The sequence below is a fragment of the Lissotriton vulgaris genome, chromosome 1_2 (genome assembly GCF_964263255.1).
Source record: "Lissotriton vulgaris chromosome 1_2, aLisVul1.2, whole genome shotgun sequence".
Classification (NCBI taxonomy): Eukaryota; Metazoa; Chordata; class Amphibia; order Caudata; family Salamandridae; genus Lissotriton; species Lissotriton vulgaris.
This window is the reverse complement of record NC_141686.1, coordinates 196,813,716-196,834,854: the sequence shown is the minus strand read 5'-3', so window position 1 is coordinate 196,834,854 and position 21,139 is coordinate 196,813,716. Positions and strand designations below refer to the sequence as shown.

Below are 21,139 nucleotides of genomic sequence, written 5' to 3'. Positions count from 1 at the left end.
TCTGCATTCAGAACTGGCGTTCTCACAGCATCTGCAAAAATCAAAACAATGCTCCAAGGACTTTCGCCTTTCATTGCTTGAAATCTGAAATTCTACCTGACTATCTGCAGCCATGCTCCCTTCTCTGTCAGACTCATCAGTGGTCTATGCCTTGGCTCTGAAAGCGAGATTGAGAGAGGTCAACACAGACAGAGGTGGAGGGAGGGAGGTGAGGTTGCAGCAGAATTAAAGCGAGAGGCATGGATGACAGAAAGAAGTAAGGTAGGGGAAGGGTGAAATTAGAAGTCAGGATTAGAAAGATAGTTTAGGAAAAGTGATCTAGAAAAGGCAGAGAGAAGGGGGTGAAGAGATAAAGAGTGCTGTGGTGTGGATATTAAAGTTGAGACAGAGATAGTGGTGAGCTAGAGAATGAGCAGCGAGTCTGAATAGAAGTGGAAAGACTGAGGCAGAGTGGAGAGTGATGAGAGAGAGAGGTGAGGTACAGCTAGACACAACAAGAGTGGAAGAAAGAGAGGCGTCCTAGAGGGAGATGTAAGGTAGAGAAGGTGGGTTGAAAAAGAGAAGGACGCGTAGAGAGAGAGAGCAGAAAGAGAGAGAGGAGGTAAAAAGTACAACTTATATGTATAAAGTAATAGTCGAGCATGGAACAATGTGAAGAGAAGGGTCAGGTAGAACGAGAGCGTGGAAAGCAAGGCGGAGAGGAGATGTAAATGCAGAGGTTAGGCAATGAGCAAGAGGGGAGGGGTGAGAGAGGTGAGGCAGAGAGAGATGTGAGGCAGAGAGACAAATGCAAGAAGCAGATATGGCGCGAAAGTGAGAGGTCAGTCATAGAGTGATGGAGAGAGAAAATAAGAAGAGTGGTAAAGAGAAAGATGAGGTTAGAAGAAACAGATGAAGAAGGTCGAGGAAAGAAACCGGGGGTTCGATAGAAGCAGAGTCTTGAGGTAGAGAGGGAGTAAAACAGAGAGAGATGGGGATACAGAGGTAGAGATGTAGAGGTTGGCACGTAGAATGATGGACAGAGATTAGTAGACAGAGGTGCAGTAGAGAGAAAGGAGATCAAGAGACTGGGGTAGGTATACAAAAACGTAGACAGATTGAAAGAGAAATATAGTGACGAGTTAGAAGAGGTTAGGTGAAGTAAGGAGCGAGACATGAGACGAGGAAGCGTAAGGGAGGTAGAGGGAGGTAGAGAGAGGCGACTGACAGAGAGATGTAGAGATAGAAAAGTGTGAGAGGGACAGGGGGAGATGAATGTAAGGATGCAGTAGACTGAGGAAAGAAACAGGGGCACTGAGAGACTTGAGGTTCAGAGAGAGGTGTGAAACAGAGAGCGGGAGCGACACGGAGGAGTAGAAAGGCAGAAGTAGAAACAGAACGATAGTACGGAATAATAAGAGAAAGGCGAGGTACAAAAATAAAGAGCGACATGAAGCAGAGAAAGGAGATGTAAAAGTAGGAACGTGGTAGAGCGGAAGCATGGTATTTGAGAAAGGTAAGGCGAAGAGTAAGTTAGAAAGAGATAGTAGTGGAGAGAGATAAAAGAGGGGTTAAGTCAGTTATAGGAATGAAAGAAAGTAAAACAGGCGAGGCAGAGAAAGAAAGATAGGTAGAAAGTCAGAGAGTGGTATGACTAGGAGAGCTAGGAAACGGTCAGAGGTAGTGGACGGCAGGGAGAAGGAAAGATACAGAGGGAGAGATACCGAGGTGAGCCGGAGAGAGGTGAGGAAGAGAGTGACTGGAGGGATAAAGAGAGGAGTATAAGCGTGAGACAGAGAGATGAAGTCCAGAAAGAAAGAGTTTAGACAGAGAGAAGAAATGGGGTAGAGAGAGGGGAACTAGAGATGCTTACTATTGAGATAGGCGAGGTTAAAAGAATGAACAATGAGGTAGGGCATAAGTAGAATTAAAAATGCGCACCTTTTATTACAAGGGGAACAATATAGGTGTATGTTCTAATGAGTGAAATATTGTATGTGCTTTACAAATGTAATCCTGTGATATAAAAATGACAGTTTGTGCAGCTTTTGTGCCCTTCCTAGCTAATCATTTCAAATGTAATTCCACAATCCATGTTACTTCTGTGAGGCCGTGTCCAACACTTGGGCATTCAGTTGTTATCGGTGGATACTCGACGAAGGCCCATACTACTAAAACAGGCAGGACTAACTTGCCCTCCACATACTTTCCATCCCTTTGAAGGAATGTATTAGTCTCTAGCAGATTCTGACAATTACAGTGTTGAGGAGGAAAGACATGGCCAGAGTTCCTGAAAACTTACTCTTAAGAACTCCATAATTAAATTGAATCACACCCATGTTTCTTCTACAAGTGCAAAAGGTGGTACACTTATAGGAAATGACATACCGCCTCAAAAACAAATCTCAAATAACTCAGTCAGTTGGTGTAAATTAAATTTAAAAACGAACCTGCTTTCTATGCACTCTGTTATTACAATGGGATTTCTGAGAAAGGTAGAAGCCTTAAGACAGACTTCAGACAGGCTTAAGACAAAATCCTAACTTAAGTCTGTCTTAAGTCTGTCTTAAGTTTGTCTTAAGACAAACTTAAGACAAAATCCTAACTTCGGTGAATACCAAAAGTAGTAAGTTCATTCTGTGAATGCCAAAAGTAGTAAGTGCATTCTGTGAATACCAAAATAGTAGTAAGTTTAGGATTGAGTCTTAAATTCATTCTGTGAATCGGGCCCAAATATATTACATGAGGATTCGTATTTTCACCTGAGCTGAGCGAAGGTATAAAGATCAAAAAGTATTATCTGAGATTGATCACTTCTGTGGCAGGGCTTATTCAAGCTCTAGTCTGTCCTGTGTACAACCCTGTGTACCTCTTACACATTCAAATACACCTCGTGGTGAACAACCTTCACAATGAAACTTTTACAACGCACTACCATTACAACGCAGGCATTACAACGCAAACCATTACAACGCATTGCGCTGGGGGGCGCTCTAGGATAGGGAATAAGTTTAATTTTATATCCAACACCTTCCCTAGTGTCCACGGGGACTGGAGTTGGAATAGAAAATTAAACTTTTCACTATCCAGCACCTCTAAGCGCTATGCATTGTAAAGTTTGCGATGTAAAAACCGCGTTGTAAAGGCATGCGTGGTAAAAGTATGCGTTGTAACGTCATACATCTCACCTCGTTAACTCTTCTAATGTTACTCAAGATTTCTGAAGTCCCTTCTAGGTTCTTACCGAGAGGGTGGCTGCACGTTATTGATTAAGATATGTTTCTTACTGATCAGTCTGTCTGGCTTCTTTGTGTCCTTTGCTGTTAGGGTTCGATATTTCAAAGGTATCTCTAATGGGCTATGGTTGTGTATATATACACCTTCCCAGCTTTTTCTAGTGGATTTTGGGACAACATGATTGATGAAGGCTTCTCTGTGAACCTCCTTCTCCTCCCTGACTTCCTCTTGCAGTGGATCTAAAAATACCAACAATGGGATGAGCAAATTTACATTTTGTAGCTGTATGCTTTCTGGGGGCCCACTGAGATCTTATTACAGTTAACGATTTCTGGTCATAGTTAATGCCATCTCCTTTTCCTTCTTATATTGTTCTGGATTGGTGGCTTTTCCTTGGGTTGGCCTGCCCACTCATGTTTTTAGATACAAAACATGATTTAAGTTCCCAGAAAGTAGGAATCCCCTTCATTTTTTCAAGTGGCATGAATGACGCACCTGTGGTCTGGTGTGTATTCAATAGAGGTGCCAGGTCTTTTGCATGAACAGCCAAGGTCAGCAGTGAGTGACTAGAAGCATGTTCTTGAGCGGAATAATTTTTCCTGGGCCAATTCTAGGTCCAGTTCCTTTCTTCTGTGGAGCTGTTCTCTTGGACTTGAGCTCATATGACCGATTTACTCATGCACAACATAGTCTCTCAATGGTGTCATAGTATGCATGATTATATCCTCCTCAAGATTGGGAAAGCTAGGGTTTTAGTGAAAGATGAGTTATAAAGTTTGGGAAAACATGCCCAGGTATTCTCAAACTTGTCTCCTACTAATTCTCACCCTAGAAATGGCGAATGACATCTGAAAGCTTTTCTCCCTGGTCTATTATGACTAATGCCCAAAAAGGTTCCCCTGTTCTAAATGTGGATCCATCTTGGCATTTTATACGTATTAGAAGCATAGCCTTGGGAATAGGTGGTCCTCCTCGTAATATTGTGCACATTTTAAGCCAAAGATTCACACCATTTTGACTTCTTTGAGTACGCTGCCCCCAGCAGACCCCATGGGGACAAGAAGAGTACATTTCAGAAGCCCCATCCCTGGCTTCCCCATCCTGTGCAGCACCCATGGAAGGAATGTGCACACCCCGGGAGCCGTGACCTTGACTTGACTTTGACAATAGCCCATCTGTGTCCAGACACAGTATCCTCTCCTCGGAACGCTAAGGGCATAAACAGAAGACGGCCACACAATAGCATCCCGGCCCAGGTAACGGGGCAAACATTGACTTTCGTTGAGACATCACAATTAAAGGCACGTTTAGCACCGAGGCAAACATTGACCCTGGCATCGGGCCGCACACCCGTAAATCTGCGGGTCCTCGGCTGTGGCACACAATGGACCTACCAGCAGGAAGCTCTCTGAAACTGAGAAGTTTCACTAGTACATGATGTACCAATGAACCTGTCTAGCCTTTGTGCAACAGGAAGCCTTTTCCCGCATTCGACAAGTAAATATTGTGTTTCTGCAGTCTCCTAAACGTCATCAAACCCGTGCACTGGCACAATATTCATCACATGCCTGACTTCCCTGATAAACATCTAAACCTCACCGTGACTACAACTGACACCTGTCCGAGAGGCAGCACTGGAGCCAGTCCAGGAGCTTTATTCCAAACCGCAGCGACAGCACACTACTAGTCTGACCCCTGACCCTCGCTATCGAATGACACAGACACAAAGCTCGAGACTCGGAAGGCCAAGCTGTAACAATGACCCTGCTTCGCAGCAATGTAATGAGGACACTGTTCTAAAGGAAGATGTTTTATTACATCTTATTTAAAATCCCTTATTTGGAGGTTTCATATAGAGCTCTCAAGCTTTCCAGATCCATGCATGAGTAGCTCTTCCAGGTCAGGTTTTTTTGCTTTGCATTCTGGGACTTTATGCCCCTTTATAAAACCAACATGCAAAGCCAGAATTCTGGACTGGACGAGATACTCCTCATGGGCATTGGAAGCCTGGCTGTCTGTTCCATACGGGTGCACTTTCTGCATATTTGGCCTGGAGCCAGATAGGACTTCAGTCCTACTAATGAGACTAAAACCTCTTGCATAGTTCCTGATTCACTTCTGTGCCGGAATTCTTTCAGTAGTGATGAAAAAGTTGCATAGTGGGTTCTTTTGATGTGCCTAGATGATGTTGGTACAAAAGAATAAACCAAAGCTGAGATGTTTGAAAGCCTGTCCTAGTTCATCTCACATGATACACTTCAGTCAGCAGATCTATACTCACTCTGAATGCATTATACCGACATCTTACTTTTTTATTAATTGCTTTTCAAGTTTAACCTTAGCCAATCCTTTTGGTGTTACTCAATGGCTATGTATGATATACTCACTTACAGGTACTTTCAGCCAGCCCGCTTCACCCATCGGTCTGTTGTTCTGTTATTCACACTTTCTTTCTGCCACTGCAGAATAGAGCAATACAGTGGGTCAGCCCACTGCAGGCACTGGCTAACTTCACTGTGAGTGACAGTATCCTGCCCTTTCACAAGGAGCACATGAACACACAAAGGACTACTGTGGCAATGTGTACTTTTGACCCCCCCTCCCAATAAAATATAAAGATATGAAGAAATATCTAAAGAAAGAAATAGGTGGGGAAACAGCCCCAAAAGCACAAAGTGTCAAGCATTGGCAACTGGCTGTGCTAGACTGGGAGCAGGGTAAGGTTTGAGGTCCACTTCAATGGAGCACTCATCAGATACAAGGACCAGGTTGGTACTGGTCAAAGAGTTACCTAGAAAGTTGTCCAGAAGGTAGAGCCTTCAGAGGGGCAAGCCTGCAGACTAGATGGCAGGTTGATGAAGGACGAGATCTTGGCAAAGCTGTCGATGTAGGTGGGAAAAACTGCACAGAAAAACTCCAGAGTTTACTCCTAAGAAGTTGTCAACATCAATCCGATACAGTTCAGTGTCAGACCCAGTGAAGAGTTATACCTCCCGTCTTTCGTATTTCAGTTGTATTTCAGCAGAACAAGCATACAGGTTATACCCAAAGAGGGTTTGAATTTATCGACGGCTAGTCCGCTTCGGTACCTCTGATTTGGATTTGCTGCTGCTAAACGGCTGGCAGGTTGGTCCCAGTGGTTAGAGTTCGGAAAGTGGGGTACACTCTTTCACAGGCCAGCGTTTTCTGAACCTCAGGAACATGACAGATGGTCACGACTCACTCCAACAGAAGTCATCAGCAGGGTCCAGGGCAGGTCCAGTTGAAACTGGTCATTTGGGCTCTTCCACGTAAGTGGGATTTTGGCAGCTTTTGCAGTGTGTAGATTAACAGAAGGTCACGCTTGGAATCCACTTCTGACTCCTGGGAACAAGTAGGAGCAGGACCAAACCTAAGGGTTTCCCCATACATCTCATGAGCAGGCACCCTCCTTATGTCTTCCACGTGTCTAGTGGTGAACTGAAGAGTAGGGCCAGGGGAGCAATGTTTCCTTTTGGCACTAACCTGTGGGTGTGGTTGACTCCTGCCCACTACATAACCATTATGTAAAATGTTTCCAGGGATAACCCTATCTACTTTTGCAGCAGTTCAATCATACAATTTCGCGACTCACGTTAAGAAACTCACAGGGACTTGCTTTGGCACCCTGAAAACGCTGTAAAAATTTCTCCCTCTCCTGCCAGTCGGTGCCAAGGAAACGGTTGTTCGGGCGCTCATCCTTTCCTGGCTTGACTATGCTAATGCTCTCCTGGTGGGATGTCCGGGGTATCTTACCAGGAAGCTGCAGGTAGTCCAAAACGCGGCAGCGAGACTCCTGCTGGGACTTTCTCCCAGACAGAGTGTGCGGTTTCATCTCCGCCACCTACACTGGCTCCCAGTCGAGTCTCGTCTCAAATTCAAAATGCTGTCCATTGTCCAACGGGCTCTGTATGGGCAGGGCCCACTCTACCTCCAGAAGCGCTTTGTCTTCTATACGCCTTCCAGGCAACTGCGGTCGTCTGACCAACTCCTTATACAGAACCCCCGGTTTAAAAGTTACCGGCTGGGCGGCTGTTCCTTCACCCGCAAAGCTGGCTTAGCCTGGAATGAACTCCCTCTCGCCCTCAGGATGGTCTCACACCCGGCAGCTTTCAAGAAGAAATTAAAAACGCTGCTGTTATGAGGCCCTTTTCTCCTGATGTTTCTGATTCTTCAGCTGGTTCTGTGGTGGGTTTTCTTGGTAGCAGCGCCAGGATACTTTGAGTAGCTGTGCGCTTTATAAATCTAGTATACCATAACAATGTCTACCTAAAACTAAGATGGCAGAACCTTTCATCCCTTGTGCATCCTAGAGGTGTGACCAGGGAAATAAGCAATCTCTCCTTTGTGGTCACTCAAAACCGGTCCTGGAGGCAGCTCTTCTCTTACTGGGATTAGTGCCTGGCTGGCCAACAGGACAAAAGAGGGGGAGGTCCAGGTATTAGTGCTCATCTGTCTATGACAGGGTAGACCTCTTTGAAGATACTTAATTTCCTGGGGATTGCCCAGATGGTCATCCTATCCAGGAATAGATCTACCCACACCACACCTAAGGCCTTTCTCTCAGCTCTGGAGCAAGTTCACGCCTCATTAATGAGCTATTCAGCTTCTGGGTAAAAGTTGTCAGCTCATGCAAATGGGAGTTTAGAGTCTTTAGGCAGGCAAAAAGTACTTTTAGTAAAATATTTAGTATAAATCCGATTTTACCAATGAGTTTGATTTGTAATAAATATTTAACAAAGTCCAACAATGAACTTTATCGCTAGTTTTTAGGAAGAAATAACATTAGTTAATATCAATTCTCAATGCTTTTCAATGGGCCAACTAAACCTGCTACAGTGTAACTAGAATTTGGGGCCTTTTCACTGTAAGGGCGTTTTACATTTAACTTTACGTGTCCTACGTTTAAGGACATGTTTTACATTTAACTTTACATGTCCTACATGCCCTACTTTTAAATATCATGTATTTTGCCTTCTTGGGTATTGAGGCTTACTTCAAAGTGGGGCATTAGTATTTAAAAGGGTGGTTTAGGCCTGTCAAATGTTTTTGGTTTTGACAGGTTAATATGTGCAGCCACCCACTTTTGACATTTAATTTTCAGAAAATTGAAAATTAATATGATTTAAAAAGTACATTGTCCTTTATCTTTATCTGCCCCCATTAGTAATATGACATCTTCTGCTCTTGGCATTCCAAATGTCTTTGTGTGATCATTGAATCGCTCTAGTCTTCCTCTGTACCAGGCATCTCGCACGGAGTTTCTGGCCCCCAATTTTCCCCATTTGTTCTTCTTCTCCAATCTCCTATGGTTTCCCCTGCTCCTGGTATCTGTTAAGCCTACCGCTGTTGCCAGACTCAAGTTTCCCTCTAGTCCCAGCATCCTGCAAGGATTATTCCCCATCTGCAATGCTGAAATCCTAGCACTGCTCCACATACCTTCTACGTCTTCTTCTGTTTCCAGCATCACTGAAGGTTTATTCTGCTCCAGGCAATTCTCAAGGGTCCCTCTGCTCCAGGCATCTCTCAAGGTTTCTTGTATCTAGGCATATCTCATGGTTAATTCTGCTCCAGGCATCTTTCAAGATTTCTTCTGCTCTAGGCATGTCACAAAGGTCCCTCTGCTCTAGGCATCTCTCAGGGTGTCTTCAATCTAGGCATCTCTCAAGATTTTCTCTGCTTTATGCATCTCTCAAGGGTTGTTTGGCACCTTTGCTCTCCAATGCTCTCCTTTGTTCCTGGTGTCTCTCATAGCTTCCTCTGGTGTTGGCATGTCTCAATTCTTCCTCTGCTCCTGGCCTTTGTTAAGTTTCCTTCTGCTTTATGCATCTCTCAAGGGTTGTTTGGCTTTGCACTCTCTGATGTCTATTCTTCTGATGTTTGCATCTCCTAATTCTTCATCTGCTCCTAGCCTTTCTTAAGTTTTCCTCTGCTCCCCAAACCTTCCATGTCTTCCTCTGCTCTTGGCATCTTTAATTTCTTCCTTTACTGCCATCATCTTCGTTGCCTCTGGCATCAATCACGCCTTGTTCTGCTTCCAGCATCTTTCCTGTCTTCTTCAGCTCCTGGCATCTTCTGCTGGCTGTGCCTGCTCCCTGCATTGTCCATCATATCTTTCTTCTCTGCATCGCCCAGGATTTACGCTAATGACTTGACTGGAACTTCCATCTGCTAAGTTCGATTATCAGCTTTCGATGAGTTAGAATACATTGGGATATGCCTCAGATAAGTGCCTAGATAGAGGAGCAAGTAAAAAGGCGCTAAAATGTCCTCACTTGTTTTTAAAGGGACTTAGCTATGGTGTCCGACCTTCACAGAAACAAGGAAGTTGTGACTACTAGAATTAATGTTTAGGAAGTGGGAACAGGTATAAATGTAAAACAAAAGAGAATGTACTGTAAGCAGAGGCTGCACGAGCCAGGAAGCAGAAGTGAATGGGAGAACAAGAGAACAGAGTTGATAGGTAAACAGAAGACATGTCAAGGAAACTTGCATCAAATAAAGATTGCGGAGAGTACTGACCTGAAGTAGTCTCCGAGACCAACAAAATGATAGTGAGCTAAAACATGTCCCAAAAGAGGAAAAATTTTAAGTGCGAATTTTAGCCCCCGGTGCCCTTCTCTCTTTTAACACATGTGGCGACCGTGTTGGTTTTGTGTGTCAGCCTGACACAGGTCTGCAAAGGTCCACGTTGTAGTATCTTTGACAATGTGGTGCACCGGTGCCAAAAACCATTCCTCGCAACCTGATGAAACCGAAAGAAGAAATACAAATATATATCACACCTATCGGAAACTGTTTGTTACCAGGTCATCAACCCGACTCTTCCAATGGGGCCGAGAGAGGCCAGCACTACCCCCTTCACAAGCACCAGGATACCCTCCCGAGTGAAATGTGCTGCTAAACATAGAGATAAGATAAGATAACAAAACATAACATCAGCCAGAGTACCTGGTGGCACTGCATTTACCACACCGGTAGTTATTAGAAGACCAGGCTTTCCCTTGGGCACTCTGGCTGCAGGACCAGCCCTGTGTTCCAGCATCACTGCTGATTTTCAGCCCAGGGCACGGCTGGACTGGTCATGCTGGGAGACAGGCTGGTGAACTGCGGGATCCTCAGCCTGCCCAGTCACAGAGCAGCTCCATGGAGTGGCACACGTCACTTTGCTGCTGTTGGTATACATGAACCGCTGCTGCATAGATATGGTGATCCTGGGGGCTTTGAAAGATCCAATATTCCTGGATTGTTTCAATGAAATGGCCTCTAGATCGTCGGGACAGAATAGCTCAGTGAGTTCAATGGGCGCCTCTAAAAAAAGTGGTGATTTGCAAGTCACAGGTAAACATCCAGGTAAGGCTGCTTCAGGGTTCCATCCTTCCGAAGTCGGTAAATTGAGTACCGTTTATAACAGTTAATTTTAAGAGCCTTTTAAAACGGTAGAAACGTAGTATGAATCCCCATATGTACCAAGTTGTTTAATACTCTCTGAAGCCTTGAAAGCAGCCCCAAGGGAGCAGCCCATGGTTTTCTTTTTTTGCCACAAAGCTGATTTGCTTCTGAGAAGAAATAGTGTTGCTGTGCTGTGGGCCAGGCCCTGGCGCATGGTTTTGCTTTTAAGGCAATATTTATACAACCGCGCTGGAAAACGAATGAATTAGCCTCATCTTTACAAATACATTTCATGGCAAGAGCGCGAGATCCCTGCTTGAGGCCATATTGGGTTGTAACTAAAGCATTTTATAGGGATTTTTTTTGCTCACATCTCCTTCATTCTTTAAAACTCATTCTGTCTCGGAGCAATGTATACATGTTAGTGTCTACTTTTTTCTAAAGGTATATATGAAGTACACGTAGCACTTCAATATAACTTCTATATAACACAAAATTGTGATTCCAACAAAAGGAGAGGGTGCTGCACTGTTCCTGGAAAGAGATGAGGATTTAAGGAAGGTTTTAGGAAAAGATTTACCTGGCGTGACCAAGGGTGTTACAATGGTACCCTGGGGCATCCATTATGTTGGATGTAATTGCCTCACACACCCCGAAGAGTGTCATGCTTCATCATCAGCGGTTGCTCCTCGTCGGGGAGGCGGTGCAACCCCCGACGGGCTCACCTCAAAGAGGGGCTCTTTGGCGGAGATCTTTTTCCAACTGCCTTTTGGTGAAGTGGGGGTATGTGGGCAGGATGGTGTATTCCTATTGAACTGGTTAAAAATGTAGCAAGGGGTACCGGAATTACCTTTATTCTGGGGGTCCTCTGGCTACAGTTAAAAGGTGGGGCTAGCTTCCTAGGTGTCAACTAGTTAGGGTTGTGTGACCCTAGAAGAGGCTAGGAGTGCATGTGGTCAACATGTTTCTCGCTAGGGCTATAGTAACCGCGATTCTTCAGGACCAAAGTGAAAACAACAACATGCTAATCTCATATATGTTGTATTAGTTACCTTAGTGGATCCTCCTATGCCTATACATAGAGAAGGGATAAGGAAACAGTCATTATATTCAATACAAATATGTGGGTCACAAGAATGCAAGGGAAAAATTGTATACATATATACTGACATGCTGGTGGTACTGAGGGTGATTATCCACATCCATCGCATGCCAAGTGTACTGAGCGTGCAATGTTCAAGGTGAGTAGCACACACAATAACTAGAACTGTGACTAGGACTGTGATAAGTGAGGGTAATGCTTAAAAACATGGAGATTTTTTGTTAAAAATGCAGCAGTATATCCATGATTGCCTTCCTGTAGTGTTTGCAATAATTGGCAGGTCTAAAGTGCAGACACCAGTGGGCAGTTTAAACAAATGAGGTAAGCAACATACACTGTGACCTTGTTAAAATTGCAGCAGTATATCCATGATTGCCTTCCTGTAGTGTTTGCAATAATTGGCAGGTCTAAAGTGCAGACACCAGTGGGCAGTTTAAACAAATGAGGTAAGCAACATACACTGTGACCTTGTTAAAATTGCAGAAGTATATCCATGATTGCCTTCCTGTAGTGTTTGCAATAATGGGCAGGTCTAAAGTGCAGACACCAGTGGGCAGTTTAAACAAATGAAGTAAACAACATACACTGTGACCTGTGAATACAAAACCGACACTAGACCCACTTAGTATATTGCCCTACTCACCTAATGGTCATATATTAGAGGCCACATGAGGGATCGGCGGTGTGGTACTCCAGAGTTGAGCCCTTAAGATGTGGCTAGATAGGAGGTGGACAGGGGCTATCCCAAAAGTGATGTCCGCAAAGCAAGAAAACGGGCCAGAAACAACAACCGAGAAGCCCTGCTTGAACGACAGGAGAGAGCCCCTGTGGAGGACCAACCAATCACCTGTGTAACCACATTTACCCCTCTGTCCAATAAAATCAGGAACACGATTAAACACCATTGGGGCATACTCAACACAGGAGACATGACTTTAGATGCACCCAGGTTTGCGTTCAAGAGGTCACAGAATTTAAAAGACATCTTGATCAGCACTAGGCCTAAACTTGTGAGAAAAGAAACCCAACAAACCCTATGGCATCTACCGCCAGTGACGGGCCACTACCCTTGTGGTATGTGTGGGGTCTGCAGATACACCCTGACTGCTAAAACCATACAACTCTCAGAGAACTTCAAATGGGAGTTCAGGCAACACACAAATTGCAACACATCACACTGTATATATTTGTTAGTGTGCCCGTGTGGTCTACAGTACATAGGGATGACCACCCGCCCCATCAAGACCCGAATCATAGAACACCGGAGCAATTTTCGCTGCAAAAAAACTCACACTAAAATGTGCAAACACTACGTGGAATCTAACCACGATGAGAATTCTTTGAAATGGGTAGTTTTGGAATCCAGCCCTAACTGCCCTACAAAAGCCCTTTTCAACAAGGAACAGAGATGGGTGCATCGGCTGTCTTCTGACAAACAATGGCTGAACGAAGACATTCCCTGGCATTCATTGTAATCCCTGGAGTTCCCCCATGAGACACTGTTACCAACCATTTCCCTATGATTAGACATCATACACAAGCATTTTAAACGAACCTATTCAACTCGAGGACACTACCCACCCATGTTGTTGCCACTGTTGACCTAAACCCACCCATTGGTCCCCCTATCCATATGCTCCCTGTTCCAAGCACACACAGGGACCTTATTCAGACACTGGAAGGCTTGTACATGGTCTGGTTAATCTTTGGTTTTTCAAAACCCCCCCACCCACACCTTAATCGTCTGGGGGTTACCTGAATAGGTTTAGTGATCTACAGCGCAGCACTCCAAGCAACTGATAGATGCCCCACACCAGGCGAACCTTTATGCTTACATGCATTAACCTTTTTTGTACCGTTAATGTATACATTACCATGCATATTAATTACATCCCCCGACACCTTATGCATACATGCCCCAGACTAGTCTGCACTACAGCTTGGTACTCTTTATTATGTCCCCATTAAGCGGAATTAGCGGTACCAAAGCCAGTGCACTCCGCTACCCCGACACCTTCTTAAGATGGCCGCTACAAAACCGGCCGCGCACACGTGATCTACAACAGGGGGCGGTACTCAGACGTGACGCGCAGGGTGTCCGCTGTTGCTGAAATAGCCCCGCTGCCGAGCTCAGTCATCTACTCGAGCTCGGCGGTTAGGGGTAGGTCAACGCACACGGACTCAGAGCGCTGAAGGTGAGTGAGCTTAGCGCTACACGCAGGACATACGTGGAGCCCTTTGTCCCATACTGATTACTGGGCTTGAGGCAGCCCACTCATTTGTAATACAGGGACGCTCTCTTTCCCCTTTTGTCCACCTCCTATCTAGCCACATCTTAAGGGCTCAACTCTGGAGTACCACACCGCCGATCCCTCATGTGGCCTCTAATATATGACCATTAGGTGAGTAGGGCAATATACTAAGTGGGTCTAGTGTCGGTTTTGTATTCACAGGTCACAGTGTATGTTGTTTACTTCATTTGTTTAAACTGCCCACTGGTGTCTGCACTTTAGACCTGCCCATTATTGCAAACACTACAGGAAGGCAATCATGGATATACTGCTGCAATTTTAACAAGGTCACAGTGTATGTTGCTTACTTCATTTGTTTAAACTGCCCACTGGTGTCTGCACTTTAGACCTGCCAATTATTGCAAACACTACAGGAAGGCAATCATGGATATACTGCTGCATTTTTAACAAAAAATCTCCATGTTTTTAAGCATTACCCTCACTTATCACAGTCCTAGTCACAGTTCTAGTTATTGTGTGTGCTACTCACCTTGAACATTGCACGCTCAGTACACTTGGCATGCGATGGATGTGGATAATCACCCTCAGTACCACCAGCATGTCAGTATATATGTATACAATTTTTCCCTGGCATTCTTGTGACCCACATATTTGTATTGAATATAATGACTGTTTCCTTATCCCTTCTCTATGTATAGGCATAGGAGGATCCACTAAGGTAACTAATACAACATATATGAGATTAGCATGTTGTTGTTTTCACTTTGGTCCTGAAGAATCGCGGTTACTATAGCCCTAGCGAGAAACATGTTGACCACATGCACTCCTAGCCTCTTCTAGGGTCACACAACCCTAACTAGTTGACACCTAGGAAGCTAGCCCCACCTTTTAACTGTAGCCAGAGGACCCCCAGAATAAAGGTAATTCCGGTACCCCTTGCTACATTTTTAACCAGTTCAATAGGAATACACCACCCTGCCCACATACCCCCACTTCACCAAAAGGCAGTTGGAAAAAGATCTCCGCCAAAGAGCCCCTCTTTGAGGTGAGCCCGTCGGGGGTTGCACCGCCTCCCCGACGAGGAGCAACCGCCGATGATGAAGCATGACACTCTTCGGGGTGTGTGAGGCAATTACATCCAACATAATGGATGCCCCAGGGTACCATTGTAACACCCTTGGTCACGCCAGGTAAATCTTTTCCTAAAACCTTCCTTAAATCCTCATCTCTTTCCAGGAACAGTGCAGCACCCTCTCCTTTTGTTGGTATCTCTAGTACTTAGTACGGACACTAAGCTGCTACTGGACCTTCCACCACCTTGAGTGGTAAATAGTGTCCTTTCGCCTCCCTCCCTTTGGAAACCCACAAAATTGTGATTAGCATAGCTCGTTTAATTCTTTATTGTTTTGATGACCTGTGTCACATATTTATTTTTTTAACTGTTTTTACTCTCTTTGTAAAACGGCCTAACGTGAAACCATGCGCACTTCCACAATGTTCGAGATGCATGTTAGTGTTATTGAGTTACAGTGGCTCATATAGGGCCTCTTGGCGCTTTGGTTTGAACTTGAGACGTTACAGAAGAGTAGTTGACACATGGCCAGTGACTCCTGCTTATAAGATGGGGTTTTTCCAGTAATGTGATTCACATAGAGTTCGGTCTTGTCACAATTACCAAACATGCATGTGTTCCAGCTTTCTTCGTTTTGTCCGCTTTAAGTGCCACAGAGCGTGAGTGGTGTTCCGTTGCTGAGGTGGGAGATGGTGAATGGTTTGCGGTTGGGGATTCGCAGGAGTCCCTTTCAAGATGTTGCTGCTTCAAAGCTGATAGAACCGGATTCAGCACCAGATCTACTTGAGCACTTTGGAGATGTTTGTTGGCAAGGAGGTTAAACAGAGGTGGCAGCAGTCGAATCGCGTGGTCCCCTGGCTAGCCCTTTGGTATCAGTGACCCAGCCTTTGCTAACCATGATCTGAGAGGTCAAGGGGGGGATAGCAGGAGGCCACTCAGCAGAGTGCAGGAGGAACGTGGAGGTCTAAGCATGAAGATGGGGGTCACTGCTGCGATTTCATCGGGGTGTCAAAGGGGTGGTGCTACCATCCACGTTCAGGATTCCCTGAGCTTATTAGGGACACAGCAAAGTGTGTGTGTCAGTGAAGAGGATAAGTGACCCCTGGCACACTAACACAGACCAGAAACACAGACGCTCCACCCTATCTATCTTACAAGAGCCCAATGCCTACTGAAATCTGATACGCATGAGCGTGAGCCATGAGAGACTGGCTTATGTACTCAAAGCCAGAGATGTATCTCAGCCTCTGAGTAACTGTACTATGCACTAGTAGAGGTTTGCACAAGGGTTCTTCGCATACTCTGGACTCATCACCACAAAAGTATCATTAGCAAGTTTCAGATCCCGTACCAGATGGCCTGGGTCCAACCCCTACATGTCCTCAGACAGACAACCTAGTCAGCAAGATTGCTGCTTTTTGGATGTTCGTCTGCTGACTGTGGTCAGAAGACATGAAGGGTGTGCACCTTACTTATGGAAGGTGAATGTGCCCCATTGTTTAATGTCATTGACCCAATACTGGACCAATATGTGGCAACTTTTATCACTGAGGTGCAGACTTAGAAACAGGCTTACACCTGAAGCAGCCTCTGAAAGGAAGTCGTATCAATGACTAGGAAGGGAAGGAAAACACTTTCTGGCACTTGTAATCATTCCCAGACGAGGGAGCTCAGTGTTACAAAATGTAAATGTACTTGCATGTAATGCCCAAGGAGAAAAGCACAAACTTCGCCTTACACATGACCGTAACTACCCACAACATCACAATATGTATGCAGTCCTAGGGCATGGATTGCCGCCCCACTGAATGGTACTCTTGCTTGTAAGGACAGAAAACACCTCTACCAGGCTACTGACATGCCTCAACAGCCTGTCATTAAACTTAGATCAAGCAGAGATCTAACTGTTTATTGGTCATTGGTCATTTCCATAATTAAACTTTCCCTGTAGGGTCAGCAGGATATAGACTTGAGACACAAATTGAATCAGATGCCACAGTAGTGAAGAGTAAAGCTTGATATAATGAACTTTATAAGGTAAATTGCTATATTACAATATTTCAATAGCTTTTCTTCATGAATATTATATCTCAAGTGTAAAGTCCTACCATATGCTGTATTTTATGTCTGTTTAAAATGGTAAAATATCTTGAGTGTAATGTAAATTTGTATTTTTCCCAACAGGATCACAGAAATATCTACATATGGCAAATGTTGGAAACATGTCCCTCAACAACACCGGCGCAGGAGGCATTAATGGGACTGCAATGGGTACTTCTGCAGCAGGGTCCGTGAATGGTTTTGTCACTGCGGCCGGCTTCATTTTATTCATCTCTCTTCTTGGGATCATCGGAAACAGTTTGGTCTTCTGGTACCTTGGCTTCAGAATCAAGAGGACCAAATACACAGTCTACATCCTCAACCTTGCGGTCGCAGATCTCATCTACCTCATCTGCATCTCCATCGTAATGTCTATCACAATAGTTCTTTTCTTGGAACCTAAGCACAACATAGCCAATCCAAGGAAGGTTTTAGACATACTAGAGATCTTTCTTGACTTTGGGACTACTGCAGACATGTTTTTGCTAACAGCCATTAGCGTGGAAAGGTGTTTGTCTGTCTTTTTCCCCTTCTGGTACCGTTGCAGCCGGCCAAAAATCCAATCTGCCTTTGTGTGTGCCCTCCTGTGGTGTCTCTCTGGTTTGGTGACACTGGTGGACAACTTTGTGTGTCCCCAAGAAATATTTGGCAAAATATCAGGGAGGTGTACAGGAGTCCAGATATTTCTGTCGGTCTTAATCTTTGTTATCACTATTCCGATAATGGTCTCCTCCAGCCTTATACTGGTGATAAAGATCCAAAGGACGACTAAGAAAGGCCAACCACCCAAGCTCTTCGTGGTCATTGTGATCTCCGTCCTCATTTTCCTCATTTCGGTGGCACCCGTGAGACTTCTATGGCTTCTGCTTTACCTGCAGACCCTACCCTCCTCTTTCTCTGCTGGGGCTTTTTTCTTTGCAAGCTACGCATGTGTCTCGATAAACAGTAGCGCCAACCCCTTTGTCTACTTCATAGTGGGAAGTCATAACATGAAAGGTGTACGTGAATATCTTGAGAGAGCCCTAAAGAAGGTCTTCAGGGAGGAAGAAGAGGAGGAAAAGGGCGTGGGATGTGCAATGACAAAAGCCAATGAAGACGGCGATACCATGGATTCTAACATCAGCTTTCAAACCTAATGACTGGCATATTGTAGACAAAGCTGGACAGGACTGAGAAAGCCACCAGAAGTTCCATTTCCAGATGTGCACGTATGTTTAACTGTGTGCAAAGTCTAACCACGCCAGTGCATGTCTGTTATTTATGTATTTTCTTTGTGACACAATGAGACCCCTTTGTGTAGTAAGATCTGAACACTTCCAAAGACTCTCTGACAAGGTCAACCCTTCACAGGAACTATGAGATTTGACATAGCCATGGCGTTACCGGACAGTCCAAGGGTTCAAAAATGGAGACACTGCGCGTGTGGAGGTGAGATGTAGGCAAGCAAATAATTGTTTGGAAATCTCTGCCTATGATTCAATTCAGGATTGAGGGAATACCGCCACTGACCAGTAACACAACAAATTCTATGTGCCAAATAGAGACACAATCTGACTTGCAATGACATGCAAGTATAAATCTGGTTGCTGAGCCAATTCAGAGCCTATAGGTGGGAGTGACTCTCAAGTTTAAAGGCAAGTTAACATTTAGAGATGAAATACTGAGGAAAAGCTGATACAACTTTGGTAAAGGAGAAGAGTGATGTCAATGGCAATTTGTGATAGAAGAGTTAGTGGGAAATGGAATGCATTACACGGAAAAATGCCTTCTGCATGACTGTACAGAGGGAAGAATCCTCCTACACAGGGGCACAAGTAAAGTTGTCTGGCTCTTTCTGGGCACCGGCTCCTCAGTACCGCTGCTGCCAGGAATAGCTAAAGTAAGACACCAGACGATGCAGCCCACACACAGGTGATTCAGAGATGGCTCAGCATCATGCTAAAGGATGCACCTACTTGGGGTAGGATTTATGGATGTGTGGGTATCATGCTTTGGGGGTTTTGTGGAAGAGAGTGTGCTAAAAGAGAAGGATGATGCTGTATTAATGCATTTTGGACCAGGCACTTGTTTCAAGCGGTACTAGGTGTAGAATGCCTTGACCTATTGGGAATCCTGTCATTTCACTTAACGATGGAGGTTTCTCCTTGCAAGCTTCATTACTCTAGGCACATCAAAGGAGTACTTGGTGAATGGCAATGGATGATGCAGATATGGGTGCCAGTCACTAATTCTGGCTTAGCTGGAGTGAGAGTGATGTACTTAATGTTAGTCAATTTCAAATGAATGACAGATAAGGAAATCATGAAAGAAGTGTGTTTTTCTTATACAAGGCCACAGAGAATCCATGAATGATCGCCGCGTTAATGGCATTATTATTATTATTATTATTGCATTTATTGAGCGCACAGCTACCCGGAGGTTTCCCGGCTCTTGCCTTGGGAACCCGTCCTGGCTTTTCCCTGTGAGAAAGCTCCTACAGGGCATCCCCAAGGTGAAAGCCAGGCATCCCGCCGCAGGGGGGGCCATTGTGGAGATTAAGCAAGCTTAATGCCCAGAGTTGCAGAGTGAGAACCCATGATGAGAGCAGGCACCGAAGCGAGAATTATCGAGTCCGTGGACATTTGAGCTCAGGACCCTGCCGCGTCGGGAATTGAACCCTGGTCCCGGGTCTGACCTCAGCTTCCGGGTCTGCCTGCTCTACACCGTGAGCCACACTTCTCCACCATGGTTGCCACTCTGGCACAGAGGACCGAAGTGGAAATGAAGTGCCACCAGGACCAGTCAACATGAGATGACAGCAGTAAGTGACGTCACCAAAAGAATTGCAAAACAGATGGATCTCGAAAAGTTACTCCTTGATTCTCCCATTGAATATTGTAGACACAAAGGGGGTGGAGCAGAATCTTTCAGAAAAACAAACCCTGGTTCTGATATGATTGGAAGACAATTTTACCCAAACCTTAGTTACCTGAAACTACCTACCTTGAGGCTGATCATTAAGGAATTTATGTTCATACTGACAATATGAGTTTCATGAAGAACAGAAAGAGAGGCATTTGTGATGGCGATGCTTGAAAGCAAGTTCTGTAGGACCCTGAAGTAGGATGCTGTAAAAAACAGAATTTGACATATTGCATCGCGATAAGTAATAACTTCACTCCGACACTATACACATCAGTCCTCCTCTGCAGGACTGTAGAGACGGACTGGCATGTGAGATTTGAAATGAAGGAACATGTCTTTTACACGTACACCACCTCAGAAGAATACGTTTAATTTTGTATCAAATAAACATCAGTTTTTATTGCCACGAGTTGTTGTCATGTCATTTTTCCATAGTGCATGTGGACAGACAGTAGACATCATGGGCCCGATTCACAGAATGAACTTGAGATTCAATCCTAAACTTACTACTATTTTGGTATTCACAGAATGCACTTACTACTTGTGGCATTTACAGAATGAACTTGCTACTTTTGGTATTCACAGAAGTTAGTAGTCTGTCTTAATTCTGTCTTAAGTCTGTCTTAAGACAAACTTAAGACAAATTCCTAACTTCTGTGAATACCAAAAGTAGTAAGTTCATTCTGTCAATCCAAAAGTAGTAAGTGCATTCTGTGAATACCAAAATAGTAGTAAGTTTAGGATTGAGTCTTAAGTTCATTGTGTGAATCGGGCCCCAGTTTTTGGCAGCTACTTGTTCTTACTTCAGATGTAAACCCACTGACACATCTTCTTTCACAAGATGCTCTCTAATGTATCAATAGGGTTCAGCTTCGGAGGTGTAGGGTGGTCTTGTTGGACTTGTGAAGATTTCGGTCCTGCATGCACTTTAGAGAGGTAGGCGTTCCCATCTCATGTAAGGGATACATACACATGTGCGCAGCACAGAAATACCACATACACCAACAAAACCCATAACATATAATATATGCTCAGAAAATACATAAAATGTTAATATTAGGACAATTTCTGGATTGTGTCCAC

At 44.6% G+C, this 21,139-nt stretch overlaps 1 protein-coding gene across 1 annotated transcript in view; it reads left to right on the top strand.

Annotated features, from left to right (window-relative positions):
• LOC147734910 (proto-oncogene Mas-like) overlaps window positions 1-20,461 on the top strand; it is a 28,487-nt gene extending 8,026 nt beyond the window's left edge. The window contains exon 2 of the mRNA XM_086953101.1: window positions 17,237-20,461. Within this exon, the coding sequence (XP_086809227.1) occupies window positions 17,257-18,288 (1,032 nt within the window). The 5' untranslated portion in view covers window positions 17,237-17,256 and the 3' untranslated portion in view covers window positions 18,289-20,461. The remainder of the gene's footprint in view (window positions 1-17,236) is intronic.
• Window positions 20,462-21,139: the final 678 nt, after the last annotated feature.